This window comes from Salmo salar, chromosome ssa15 (assembly GCF_905237065.1).
Source record: "Salmo salar chromosome ssa15, Ssal_v3.1, whole genome shotgun sequence".
Taxonomy (NCBI): Eukaryota; Metazoa; Chordata; class Actinopteri; order Salmoniformes; family Salmonidae; genus Salmo; species Salmo salar.
This window is the reverse complement of record NC_059456.1, coordinates 94,943,685-94,956,710: the sequence shown is the minus strand read 5'-3', so window position 1 is coordinate 94,956,710 and position 13,026 is coordinate 94,943,685. Positions and strand designations below refer to the sequence as shown.

Sequence of the window (13,026 nt, the reverse complement as noted above, 5' to 3'; positions counted from 1 at the left end):
TACACAACATGCAACAATTTCTTAGATTTTACTGAGTTAAAGTCAAGTTAAAATCTATCAATTTAAATAAATTCATTAGGCCATAATCTATGGATTTCACATGACTGGGAATACAGATATGTATCTGTTGGTCACAGATACCTTAAAAAAACAAGTAGGGACGTAGATCAGAAAACCAGTCAGTATCTGGTGTGACCACCATTTGCCTGATGTAGTGCTACACATCTCCATTGCATAGAGTTGATCAGGATGTTGAATGTGGAATGTTGTCCCACTCCTGTTCAATATTTTGAACGGATTCGGTTGTAATCCCCATGTATTATCACTCCTGATATATTTCCATATATATTCAGATTATCTCAATGTTAGAGTGATAGACCTTCAGAAATTACATAACAATAGGCAATTCTTAATTAAAAAGTTCACTTTATTTAATATAATACAACAGATTCTATTCCGTCAAATATGGCATCTTTATAACCCATATTCCCGCTCTTTAGTCGATATTCATTTCAGGAGTGGTATTCCTTCATATTTAAGTCACATGCACAAAATGCTAGATCACTAATTGCCACTGAAATATGACAGTCTTCACTGTTTAACTTTACAAACGGCACCCCGTGGTCATTGAGTACTCTGGGTTTGTATGAGATGGTGTTCTGAATTGAAACAGTCACGGTAGGGCTCTCCTCGGTGCTGATATTTGAAATAGATTTAGCTAGAGGTGCCATTGGAACTGGAAGCCATTGATCTTTGGTGCAGCGGTCTTATTAGACTGCTATCTGGATGTGGAAGCCTTATATTGACCTGTACTGGTCATAGAGAGGAATTCACCTATAGCGGACATGCTAGATGTCAGACTCTTCTCTTATCATCTCTGTTTACAGTCATTTGCTTTGATTAATAAGATGAAAGGTTGGGCGTTGAAATACACAACATCACAACTACATGTATTTGACGTGTTAAACACAACATTTGGTAATAAAATTGTAGCGGCAATACGAACTGAAGTATTTGACATCTCATTTTGATGTGGACAGAGAATGCAGAACTTTTTATCCATATTGTCAACTGACACAATAACCCAAGTAGTTAGCGGTCTTTAAACTGTCATCCTTTATCTAAGAAGCAGAGATGTATGGTGTGGTGTGTAGTAGTAGTAGTAGTAGTAGTATGCAGTAGCAAAAGCCAGCCGAGATGAATAAATACAGCAGAAAGCTGTGGCACATCAACATTGAACTTAATTGACAGACGACTGTGTGACATCTTATTTCATATTTCAATACAACCCACGAATGTCTCCTAGGACGTACCTAGAGGACGTCAAGAAAATATACATTTGAAAAATGAGTCGTTCTCCATCCCCAAGCATTAGCATGGCCATTTCTCTGGCCACATCTTCATAGTCCTGGCTCAATTCGTTCCTCTCCTCCCATCCTCTCCCCATCTCTTATAATCCTCTCCTTTCTCTCTGACGTTTAGCGAAAGGATGGGAGCAAAGGACACAAGGGAAAGACCTCAATGACATACTCCTTGCGTCCTCTCTCTTCTTCTCCTTCTAAAAACTAATTGGATGAGAAAGCCAGAGGTCCCTTCCCTCTGACCATTTCCTCCAATGGGTTTTGAGAAGGAGATGAGGAGAGAGGATGCGAGGAGTATGTAATTGAGAACTTACCAAGGAATCCATCTGAATCTGAGGAAAGACTGAGTCTGAGTGATGCCACGCCTGCAGAGTGCCTCCAGGGGGCTCCCTCGCCCCTTTATATTACAGAATATTCAGATCAAACAAGAGCCAGCTTCGGTCAAACAGAAAAAGAGGACATGGGAGTTCTCTCATTCTCGTCTTTTTGAAACACTGCAGCAGGAGCAGAAAAGCTATTTTCTATAACAGATGAATCCAAACTTCTACATATATACAGATGAAATGTATTAATCTAGCTGGCATCCCCTCTCTCCTCATTGTCTACTACAGCAACATAGTGTACTGTAGGCCCCGTTTAGTGGAGGAATGATGGCATGTTTCGACAATGGCCTGAAAATACAAATAGTTGTCTTTATAAAGGAGGGATAGAAGAATCCAGCAGGGTGAGAGAGCTGAGATAAAGATCCGTTCAGATCTACAGTCCTATTCTCTTCAAGGTGGAGTCCTTTTATCTGCATGTTGGTACAAGAAGAGCAACCGCCTATCCTGTACACACGCATAAACACACAGACGCATTTTACAGACATGCAGTATGTACACACTTCTCCATGATGTCAGTGAACCATCCTCATACAGTCTGAAAAAGCAGCCTCCATCCAGTCCTCGCTCCATAAAGAGAGTCATCCATCCATCTTCAAAAGGTCCCTAAAGTTACAATAGCATCAATAGACGTTAGGTCTAGATGAGGTCCTCCTGCTTCTCTCTGCGCTAGCTGTGGAAGTTCATGACCTTCCAGTTTTCCTCCTATCGGTCACGGTTCATAGGTCATCTTCATTGAGCTGGGCCAGGTTGCTGTAGCGCCGGCCAGCCGAGGGACCAGGGATGGATACAGGAGGAGGTCCAGCCTCACCAGGCAGCACTCTGCTACGGCAGCCCTCTCCTGCTCTCTGCTGGGGGAGGAGGACACTCAGATTAAAATACGTTTTTACTTGAAATGTTGATAGATTGAATGAAATGTAACCTAAATAACTAGTACTAGTTCACTGTTGTTGTTTTTCTCTTGAACAGATGCATATGCCTTACTATAACCATTGTGAATAACTCTGGGTAGAAATCTAGATGTCAGAAAATCTGTTCAGGGGAAATGTTAAAGAAGTAAGATGCTTAGCAAATGATTCACCATATCAGCAACAGCCATTTGTGGTTTGTTTTTCCTGTTAAAAATATCAGTCACAACAACACAATGCGGAAATTCCACCATGAGAGAAAACAATTAGGCCATTGATAGGCATCTCTGACTTTCGGACTTGCTTCTCTGGGTCAGCCTCTTTCCTGTTTGTTATCTACCCATAGGCCCCATGCAGCCCCGAGTAAATACATAGAACAGCAAACCAGCTAGTCAGAACCAATGTTAGTCTGTCGGCACCACTCACTAAGTACAAGCAGCAGAGATGGTCTGTATTAGTGAAGACAGAGGGTTGTGTGGTTCATGGTGGTCTGAGACACTCAACAGAGGTCAACAACAGGATACCTAGCTAGCACTATTGTACCCCAGTCTGAAAGGAGAAAAGGATGATGATGATGATGATGATGAGTTGTGGCTAAATCGAGCAATTAGTGTACAGCAACACACCTCCAATCTGTGGTTCTTCATATTGTTACAGACAAAACACCTCTACAATATTCCCAATGCTCTTTCAGTCTGAAGAATAATTCTGTTTTCTGTTTGTGGCCAACAGGGGGAGTAGTAGCCTACCTCTCATTTTGATGCAGATTCCTTCTACTTAAATTCCTCCTCTATTCCAGTACAAATCATTTGAGTTTACTGAAGCCTTTCAAATTTTAATGAACGTAAATGAGCGTATAATAATTAGAATTATATGAACCATTATTAATTATTTCTCTAAATGTTCTTGACATGGGTGATAGACCATGCCTATAAGACATACAATAAAACTAGAAATCAGATTGAAATGTAGTGATGTGTAAATTATATAATTACATTTCAGCATGCATGCTTTCCCATAACAAATTAGGGGAATAGGTTCTAGGAAAAGTAACCGGCCTCTGGTTTTGTATCCTTGCATTTGTGTATTTCTGTGTGTGGTGCGTGCTATGTGTGTGGTGCGTGCTGTGTGTGTGGTGAGTGCTATGTGTGTGGTGCGTGCTGTGTGTGTGGTGCGTGCTGTGTGTGTGGTGCGTGCTGTGTGTGTGGTGCGTGCTGTGTGTGTGGTGCGTGCTGTGTGTGTGGTGCGTGCTGTGTGTGTGGTGCGTGCTGTGTGTGTGGTGAGTGCTGTGTGTGTGGTGCGTGCTGTGTGTGTGGTGCGTGCTGTGTGTGTGTGTGTGTGGTGCGTGCTGTGTGTGTGGTGCGTGCTATGTGTGTGTGGTGCGTGCTATGTGTGTGTGGTGCGTGCTGTGTGTGTGGTGCGTGCTGTGTGTGTGGTGCGTGCTGTGTGTGTGGTGCTTGCTGTGTGTGTGGTGCGTGCTGTGTGTGTGGTGCGTGCTGTGTGTGTGGTGCGTGCTATGTGTGTGTGGTGCGTGCTGTGTGTGTGGTGCGTGCTGTGTGTGTGGTGCGTGCTGTGTGTGTGGTGCTTGCTGTGTGTGTGGTGCTTGCTGTGTGTGTGGTGCGTGCTGTGTGTGTGGTGCGTGCTGTGTGTGTGTGTGTGTGGTGCGTGCTGTGTGTGTGGTGCGTGCTGTGTGTGTGGTGAGTGCTATGTGTGTGGTGCGTGCTGTGTGTGTGGTGCATGCTGTGTGTGTGTGTGTGTGGTGCGTGCTGTGTGTGTGGTGCGTGCTGTGTGTGTGGTGCGTGCTATGTGTGTGTGGTGCGTGCTGTGTGTGTGGTGCGTGCTGTGTGTGTGGTGCGTGCTGTGTGTGTGGTGCTTGCTGTGTGTGTGGTGCGTGCTGTGTGTGTGGTGCTTGCTGTGTGTGTGGTGCTTGCTGTGTGTGTGGTGCGTGCTGTGTGTGTGGTGCGTGCTGTGTGTGTGGTGCTTGCTGTGTGTGTGGTGCGTGCTGTGTGTGTGGTGCGTGCTGTGTGTGTGGTGAGTGCTATGTGTGTGGTGCGTGCTGTGTGTGTGGTGCGTGCTGTGTGTGTGTGTGTGTGTGGTGCGTGCTGTGTGTGTGGTGCGTGCTGTGTGTGTGGTGCTTGCTGTGTGTGTGGTGCTTGCTGTGTGTGTGGTGCGTGCTGTGTGTGTGGTGCGTGCTGTGTGTGTAGTGCGTGCTGTGTGTGTGGTGCGTGCTGTGTGTGTGTGTGTGGTGCATGCTGTGTGTGTGTGTGTGTGGTGCGTGCTGTGTGTGTGGTGCGTGCTGTGTGTGTGGTGCGTGCTATGTGTGTGTGTGTGCGTGCTATGTGTGTGTGTGTGTGTGCTATGTGTGTGCGTGCGGTGCGTGCGGTGCGTGCGGTGTGTGTGGTACGTGCTGTGTGTGTGGTGCGTGCTGTGTGTGTGGAGCGTGCAGTGTGTGTGGTGCGTGCCGTGTGTGTGGTGCGTGCTGTGTGTGTGGAGCGTGCAGTGTGTGTGGAGTGTGCAGTGTGTGTGGAGCGTGCAGTGTGTGTGGAGCGTGCAGTGTGTGTGGTGCGTGCCGTGTGTGTGGTGCGTGCTATGTGTGTGTGGTGCGTGTTATGTGTGTGTGTGTGCGTGTTATGTGTGTGTGTGTGTGCGTGCTATGTGTGTGTGTGTGCGTGTTATGTGTGTGTGGTGCGTGTTATGTGTGTGTGTGGTGCGTGCTATGTGTGTGTGGTGCGTGTTATGTGTGTGTGTGTGTGTGCTATGTGTGTGCGTGCGGTGCGTGCGGTGCGTGCGGTGTGTGTGGTGCGTGCTGTGTGTGTGGTGCGTGCTGTGTGTGTGGAGCGTGCAGTGTGTGTGGTGCGTGCCATGTGTGTGGTGCGTGCTGTGTGTGTAGTGCATGTTGCGTGTGTGGTACGTGCTGTGTGTGTGGTGCGTGCTGTGTGTGTGTGGAGCGTGCAGTGTGTGTGGTGTGTGCCGTGTGTGTGGTGCGTGCTGTGTGTGTGGTGCATGTTGCGGTGTGTTTGCATGCGTCCCTGCTAGGGTTGAATAGTTTCCCGGTATTTTACAAAAGTTCCATCCCGAGAATAAATCACTTTTCTCCCAGGTAACCTGGCATATGCATTCACCTCCTTTACTATGAAGCCCCTATCTAGTGCAACCAATTACCTTGAGAAGTCACATAATTAGTTAGATTGCACACAGGTGGACATCCTTTAAGTGTCGCATGATCTGTCACCGGATCTCAGTATATATACACAGTTGTTCTGAAAGGCCCCAGAGTCTGCAACACCACTAAGCAAGGGGCACCACAAAGCAAGCGGCACCATGAAGACCAAGGAGCTCTCCAAACAAGTCAGGGACATAGTTGTGGAGAAGTACAGATCAGGGTTGGGTTATAAAAAATATCAGAAACTTTGAGCATCCCACGGAGCACCATTAAATCCACTATTAAAAAATTGAAAGAATATGGCACCACAACAAACCTGCCAAGAGAGGGCCGCCCACCAAAACTCACAGACCAGGCAAGGAGGGCATTAATCAGAGAGGCAACAAAGAGACCAAAGATAACCCTGAAGGAGCTGCAAAGCTCCAAAGCGGAGATTGGAGTATTTGTCCATAGGACCACTTTAAGCCGTACACTCCACAAAGCTGGGATTTACGGAAGAGTGGCCATAAAAAAGCTATTGCTTAAAGAAAAAAATAAGCAAATACGTTTGGTTCACCAAAAGGCTTGTGGGAGGGAGACTCCCCAAACATATGGAAGAAGGCACTCTGGTCAGATGAGACTAAAATTGAGCTTTTTGGCCATCAAGGAAAACGCTATGTCTGGCGTAACACCTCTCATCACCCTGAGAACACCCTCCCCACAGTGAAGCATGGTGGTGGCAGCATCATGCTGTGGGGATGTTTTTCATTGGCAGGGACTGGGAAACTGGTCAGAATTGATGGAATGATGGATGGCGCTAAATACAGGGACATTTTTGAGGGAAACCTGTTTCAGTCTTCCAGAGATTTGAGACTGGGACGGAGGTTCACCTTCCAGCAGGACAATGACCCTAAGCATACTGCTAAAGTAATACTCGACTGATTTAAGGGGAAACATTTAAATGCCTCGGAATGGCCTAGTCAAAGCCCAGACCTCAATCCAATTGAGAAGCTGTGGTATGACTTAAATATTGCTGTACACCAGTGGAACCCATCCAACTTACATTTACATTTACATTTAAGTCATTTAGCAGACGCTCTTATCCATCACCTTATGATATCCAGTGGAACAACCACTTTACAATAGTGCATCTAAATATTTTAAGGGGGGGGGGTTAGAAGGATTACTTTATCCTATCCTAGGTATTCCTTAAAGAGGTGGGGTTTCAGGTGTCTCCGGAAGGTGGTGATTGACTCCGCTGTCCTGGCGTCGTGAGGGAGCTTGTTCCACCATTGGGGTGCCAGAGCAGCGAACAGTTTTGACTGGGCTGAGCGGGAACTGTGCTTCCTCAGAGGTAGGGGGGCCAGCAGGCCAGAGGTGGATGAACGCAGTGCCCTTGTTTGGGTGTAGGGCCTGATCAGAGCCTGAAGGTATGGAGGTGCCGTTCCCTTCACAGCTCCGTAGGCAATCACCATGGTCTTGTAGCGGATGCGAGCTTCAACTGGAAGCCAGTGGAGAGAGCGGAGGAGCGGGGTGACGTGAGAGAACTTGGGAAGGTTGAACACCAGACGGGCTGCGGCGTTCTGGATGAGTTGTAGGGGTTTAATGGCACAGGCAGGGAGCCCAGCCAACAGCGAGTTGCAGTAATCCAGACGGGAGATGACAAGTGCCTGGATTAGGACCTGCGCCGCTTCCTGTGTGAGGCAGGGTCGTACTCTGCGAATGTTGTAGAGCATGAACCTACAGGATCGGGTCACCGCCTTGATGTTAGTGGAGAACGACAGGGTGTTGTCCAGGATCACGCCAAGGTTCTTAGCACTCGGAGGAGGACACAAGAGAGTTGTCAACCGTGATGGCGAGATCATGGAACGGGCAGTCCTTCCCCGGGAGGAAGAGCAGCTCCGTTTTGCCGAGGTTCAGCTTAAGGTGGTGATCCGTCATCCACACTGATATGTCTGCCAGACATGCAGAGATGCGATTCGCCGCCTGGTTATCAGAAGGGGGAAAGGAGAAGATTAATTGTGTGTCGTCTGCATAGCAATGATAGGAGAGACCATGTGAGGATATGACAGAGCCAAGTGACTTGGTGTATAGCGAGAATAGGAGAGGGCCTAGAACAGAGCCCTGGGGGACACCAGTGGTGAGAGTGCATGGTGCGGAGACAGATTCTCGCCACGCCACCTGGTAGGAGCGACCTGTCAGGTAGGACGCAATCCAAGCGTGGGCCGCGCCGGAGATGCCCAACTCGGAGAGGGTGGAGAGGAGGATCTGATGGTTCACAGTATCAAAGGCAGCAGATAGGTCTAGAAGGATGAGAGCAGAGGAGAGAGAGTTAGCTTTAGCAGTGCGGAGAGCCTCCGTGACACAGAGAAGAGCAGTCTCAGTTGAATGCCCAGTCTTCAAACCTGACTGATTAGGATCAAGAAGGTCATTCTGAGAGAGATAGCAGGAGAGCTGGCCAAGGACGGCACGTTCAAGAGTTTTGGAGAGAAAAGAAAGAAGGGATACTGGTCTGTAGTTGTTGACATCGGAGGGATCGAGTGTAGGTTTTTTCAGAAGGGGTGCAACTCTCGCTCTCTTGAAGACTTGAAGGAGCTGGAGCGGTTTTGCCTTGAAGAATGGGCAAAAATCCCAGTGGCTAGATGTGCCAAGCTTATAGAGACATACTCCAAGAGACTTGCAGCTGTAACTGCTGCAAAAGGTGGCTCTACAAAGTATTGACTTTTTTTGGGGGGGGGGGGGGGGGTGAATAGTTATGCTTTCTGTTTTTTTGTCTTATTTCTTGTTTGTTTCACAAAGAAAGATATTTTGCATCTTCAAAGTGGTAGGCATGTTGTGTAAATCTAGTGATACTAACCCCCCCCAATTTTTTTTTATTCCAATTTTAATTCCAGTAAAAATGCCAAGGGGGTGAATACTTTCGCAAGCCACTGTAATTTGCTAGTTCCGTTTCACGCCATGCTGTTCATACAAATATTGTTTTATAACTTACTGGTTCCTCGCAGTTATTTATCCAGAGAAAAGGGAGTGATTTTGTCCGGTAAATCCCGGTAACCGGGTTATACAAACCCTAGTCCGTGCATGTGCACATATAGGTGTGTGTGTGCGCGTGCATCTGTGCGCTTGCATGTGTTTGTGTGTGTGTGTACGTGTGTAGACCTGTGTGCTATACAGCCCGTTGGACACAGCTTGGCACTGCAGGGGGGTTTGGGTCCTGGAGTAGTGAGACAGGGCAGACTGGTCGATGAAGGCTAGCTGGATGTCAGACTGAGAGACTGTTTTCTGGGAGTTCCTACTGACCAGAGGAGACTGCAAACACACACACAAGACCACACACAACACAACTAAACATCTGATACTGAGAGCTGAGAGCAAACAAATTATTGTTCATCTTTATTGTTACATGAAAAAAATGTGTCATGTGATCTCAGATTATTTCAGATTTTCAGATGAGGATATTAATTAAAGGATTCCTGATCCAGACATGTAGTGTGGATGTTGTGGTCTATGTAATGTAGTCTATGTAATGTAATCTGTAGCTTGGATGTTGTGGTCTATGTAATGTAATCTGTAGCTTGGATGTTGTGGTCTATGTAATGTAATCTGTAGTGTGGATGTTGTGGTCTATGTAATGTAGTCTGTAGCGTGGATGTTGTGGTCTATGTAATGTAGTCTGTAGTGTGGATGTTGTGGTCTATGTAATGTAGTCTGTAGCATGGATGTTGTGGTCTATGTAATGTAGTCTGTAGCATGGATGTTGTGGTCTATGTAATGTAGTCTGTAGCGTGGATGTTGTGGTCTATGTAATGTAATCTGTAGCGTGGATGTTGTGGTCTATGTAATGTAATCTGTAGCGTGGATGTTGTGGTCTATGTAATGTAGTCTGTAGCGTGGATGTTGTGGTCTATAATGTAATCTGTAGTGTGGATGTTGTGGTCTATGTAATGTAGTCTGTAGTGTGGATGTTGTGGTCTATGTAATGTAGTCTGTAGCGTGGATGTTGTGGTCTATGTAATGTAGTCTGTAGTGTGGATGTTGTGGTCTATGTAATGTAGTCTGTAGCGTGGATGTTGTGGTCTATGTAATGTAGTCTGTAGCGTGGATGTTGTGGTCTATGTAATGTAGTCTGTAGTGTGGATGTTGTGGTCTATGTAATGTAGTCTGTAGCATGGATGTTGTGGTCTATGTAATGTAGTCTGTAGCATGGATGTTGTGGTCTATGTAATGTAGTCTGTAGCGTGGATGTTGTGGTCTATGTAATGTAATCTGTAGCGTGGATGTTGTGGTCTATGTAATGTAATCTGTAGTGTGGATGTTGTGGTCTATGTAATGTAGTCTGTAGCGTGGATGTTGTGGTCTATGTAATGTAATCTGTAGTGTGGATGTTGTGGTCTATGTAATGTAATCTGTAGTGTGGATGTTGTGGTCTATGTAATGCAGTCTGTAGTGTGGATGTTGTGGTCTATGTAATGTAGTCTGTAGTGTGGATGTTGTGGTCTATGTAATGTAGTCTATGTAATGTAATCTGTAGCTTGGATGTTGTGGTCTATGTAATGTAGTCTATGTAATGTAATCTGTAGCTTGGATGTTGTGGTCTATGTAATGTAATCTGTAGTGTGGATGTTGTGGTCTATGTAATGTAATCTGTAGTGTGGATGTTGTGGTCTATGTAATGTAATCTGTAGCGTGGATGTTGTGGTCTATGTAATGTAGTCTGTAGTGTGGATGTTGTGGTCTATGTAATGTAGTCTGTAGTGTGGATGTTGTGGTCTATGTAATGTAGTCTGTAGTGTGGATGTTGTGGTCTATGTAATGTAGTCTGTAGCGTGGATGTTGTGGTCTATGTAATGTAGTCTGTAGCGTGGATGTTGTGGTCTATGTAATGTAGTCTGTAGTGTGGATGTTGTGGTCTATGTAATGTAGTCTGTAGTGTGGATGTTGTGGTCTATGTAATGTAATCTGTAGCGTGGATGTTGTGGTCTATGTAATGTAGTCTGTAGTGTGGATGTTGTGGTCTATGTAATGTAGTCTGTAGTGTGGATGTTGTGGTCTATGTAATGTAGTCTGTAGTGTGGATGTTGTGGTCTATGTAATGTAGTCTGTAGCTTGGATGTTGTGGTCTATGTAATGTAGTCTGTAGTGTGGATGTTGTGGTCTATGTAATGTAGTCTGTAGCGTGGATGTTGTGGTCTATGTAATGTAGTCTGTAGCGTGGATGTTGTGGTCTATGTAATGTAGTCTGTAGTGTGGATGTTGTGGTCTATGTAATGTAGTCTGTAGCGTGGATGTTGTGGTCTATGTAATGTAGTCTGTAGCGTGGATGTTGTGGTCTATGTAATGTAGTCTGTAGCGTGGATGTTGTGGTCTATGTAATGTAGTCTGTAGTGTGGATGTTGTGGTCTATGTAATGTAGTCTGTAGTGTGGATGTTGTGGTCTATGTAATGTAGTCTGTAGTGTGGATGTTGTGGTCTATGTAATGTAGTCTGTAGTGTGGATGTTGTGGTCTATGTAATGTAGTCTGTAGTGTGGATGTTGTGGTCTATGTAATGTAGTCTGTAGCGTGGATGTTGTGGTCTATGTAATGTAGTCTGTAGTGTGGATGTTGTGGTCTATGTAATGTAGTCTGTAGCGTGGATGTTGTGGTCTATGTAATGTAGTCTGTAGTGTGGATGTTGTGGTCTATGTAATGTAGTCTGTAGTGTGGATGTTGTGGTCTATGTAATGTAGTCTGTAGCGTGGATGTTGTGGTCTATGTAATGTAATCTGTAGCGTGGATGTTGTGGTCTATGTAATGTAGTCTGTAGTGTGGATGTTGTGGTCTATGTAATGTAGTCTGTAGCGTGGATGTTGTGGTCTATGTAATGTAGTCTGTAGTGTGGATGTTGTGGTCTATGTAATGTAGTCTGTAGCATGGATGTTGTGGTCTATGTAATGTAGTCTGTAGCGTGGATGTTGTGGTCTATGTAATGTAGTCTGTAGTGTGGATGTTGTGGTCTATGTAATGTAATCTGTAGCGTGGATGTTGTGGTCTATGTAATGTAGTCTGTAGTGTGGATGTTGTGGTCTATGTAATGTAGTCTGTAGCGTGGATGTTGTGGTCTATGTAATGTAGTCTGTAGTGTGGATGTTGTGGTCTATGTAATGTAGTCTGTAGCGTGGATGTTGTGGTCTATGTAATGTAGTCTGTAGTGTGGATGTTGTGGTCTATGTAATGTAGTCTGTAGCGTGGATGTTGTGGTCTATGTAATGTAGTCTGTAGCGTGGATGTTGTGGTCTATGTAATGTAGTCTGTAGTGTGGATGTTGTGGTCTATGTAATGTAGTCTGTAGCGTGGATGTTGTGGTCTATGTAATGTAGTCTGTAGTGTGGATGTTGTGGTCTATGTAATGTAGTCTGTAGTGTGGATGTTGTGGTCTATGTAATGTAATCTGTAGTGTGGATGTGGCCAGAGCCCATTCCAGTCCAGCGAGCTAAATGGGGACGGCAGCGTCTCCTTGTTTTTGGTCAAACAGAAGCAACGTGTCTGACAGCTGTAGGTCACTGATGTGTGTGTGTGTGTGTGTGTGTGTGTGTAACTGGACCTTACCTCCTGGGGTGTGTTTGTTTCGCCAGGTCCCTGGGGGCAGGTTCCCCCCTGGCTGGGCAGGTAGAGGGTGGGGAGGGAGGTGTTGTATGACAGGAGGCAGGGCAGGCGCTGGCGGTCGATGGAGGCTGAAGAGTGGGGGCGCAGGGGGCCGCTGGCCGCAGACAGGGGGGCTCTCATGTTCCGGCCCAGGCTGTTGGACTTGCTGTTACTCTCCCTCCGCTGGTACTCAATGGGAGACTGGAGGGCTGGATGAAGGAATGGCACAAGACGGAGAGAGAGGACTTAGACTAGGCACCTTTTTTATTTTTAAAGTGTTTTTTTATGGCCAAACTATTATTATTGGTAATTGTAGTTTCATGGTTTGTGTAAGTCGACTTGATACTGAACTGCTTTTGGCTAACATTACTGCTCAGCAGAGGTGTGGACTCGAGTCACATGACTTGGACTCGAGTCAGACTCGAGTCACAAATATGGTGACTTGCAACTCGACTTTGACTTTAACACCAATGACTCGTGACTTAACTTGGACTTGAGCCTTTTGACTCGAACTGACTTGATACCCTCCCCAAGCACAAATATAAAAAATTATGCTATTAAAAAAAGTGTGCAGCGCATCAACTCTTCATTTAACGGATTACAGTTTGAATC

General features: G+C 45.8%; 1 protein-coding gene across 4 annotated transcripts in view; it reads right to left on the bottom strand.

Moving 5' to 3' along the window:
* Positions 1–406: 406 nt before the first annotated feature.
* LOC106572685 (rho guanine nucleotide exchange factor 25) overlaps positions 407–13,026 on the bottom strand; it is a 106,096-nt gene continuing 93,476 nt past the window's right edge. For 2 of the 4 annotated variants that reach the window (XM_045696312.1, XM_045696314.1), the window contains 3 exons: positions 12,379–12,623; positions 8,951–9,100; positions 407–2,592 (listed from right to left, as the gene is read on the bottom strand). In XM_045696312.1, the coding sequence (XP_045552268.1) occupies positions 2,461–2,592; positions 8,951–9,100; positions 12,379–12,623 (527 nt within the window). In that variant the 3' untranslated portion in view covers positions 407–2,460. The remainder of the gene's footprint in view (positions 2,593–8,950; positions 9,101–12,378; positions 12,624–13,026) is intronic. The other 2 variants (XM_045696313.1, XM_045696315.1) reach the window with 2 other exon arrangements.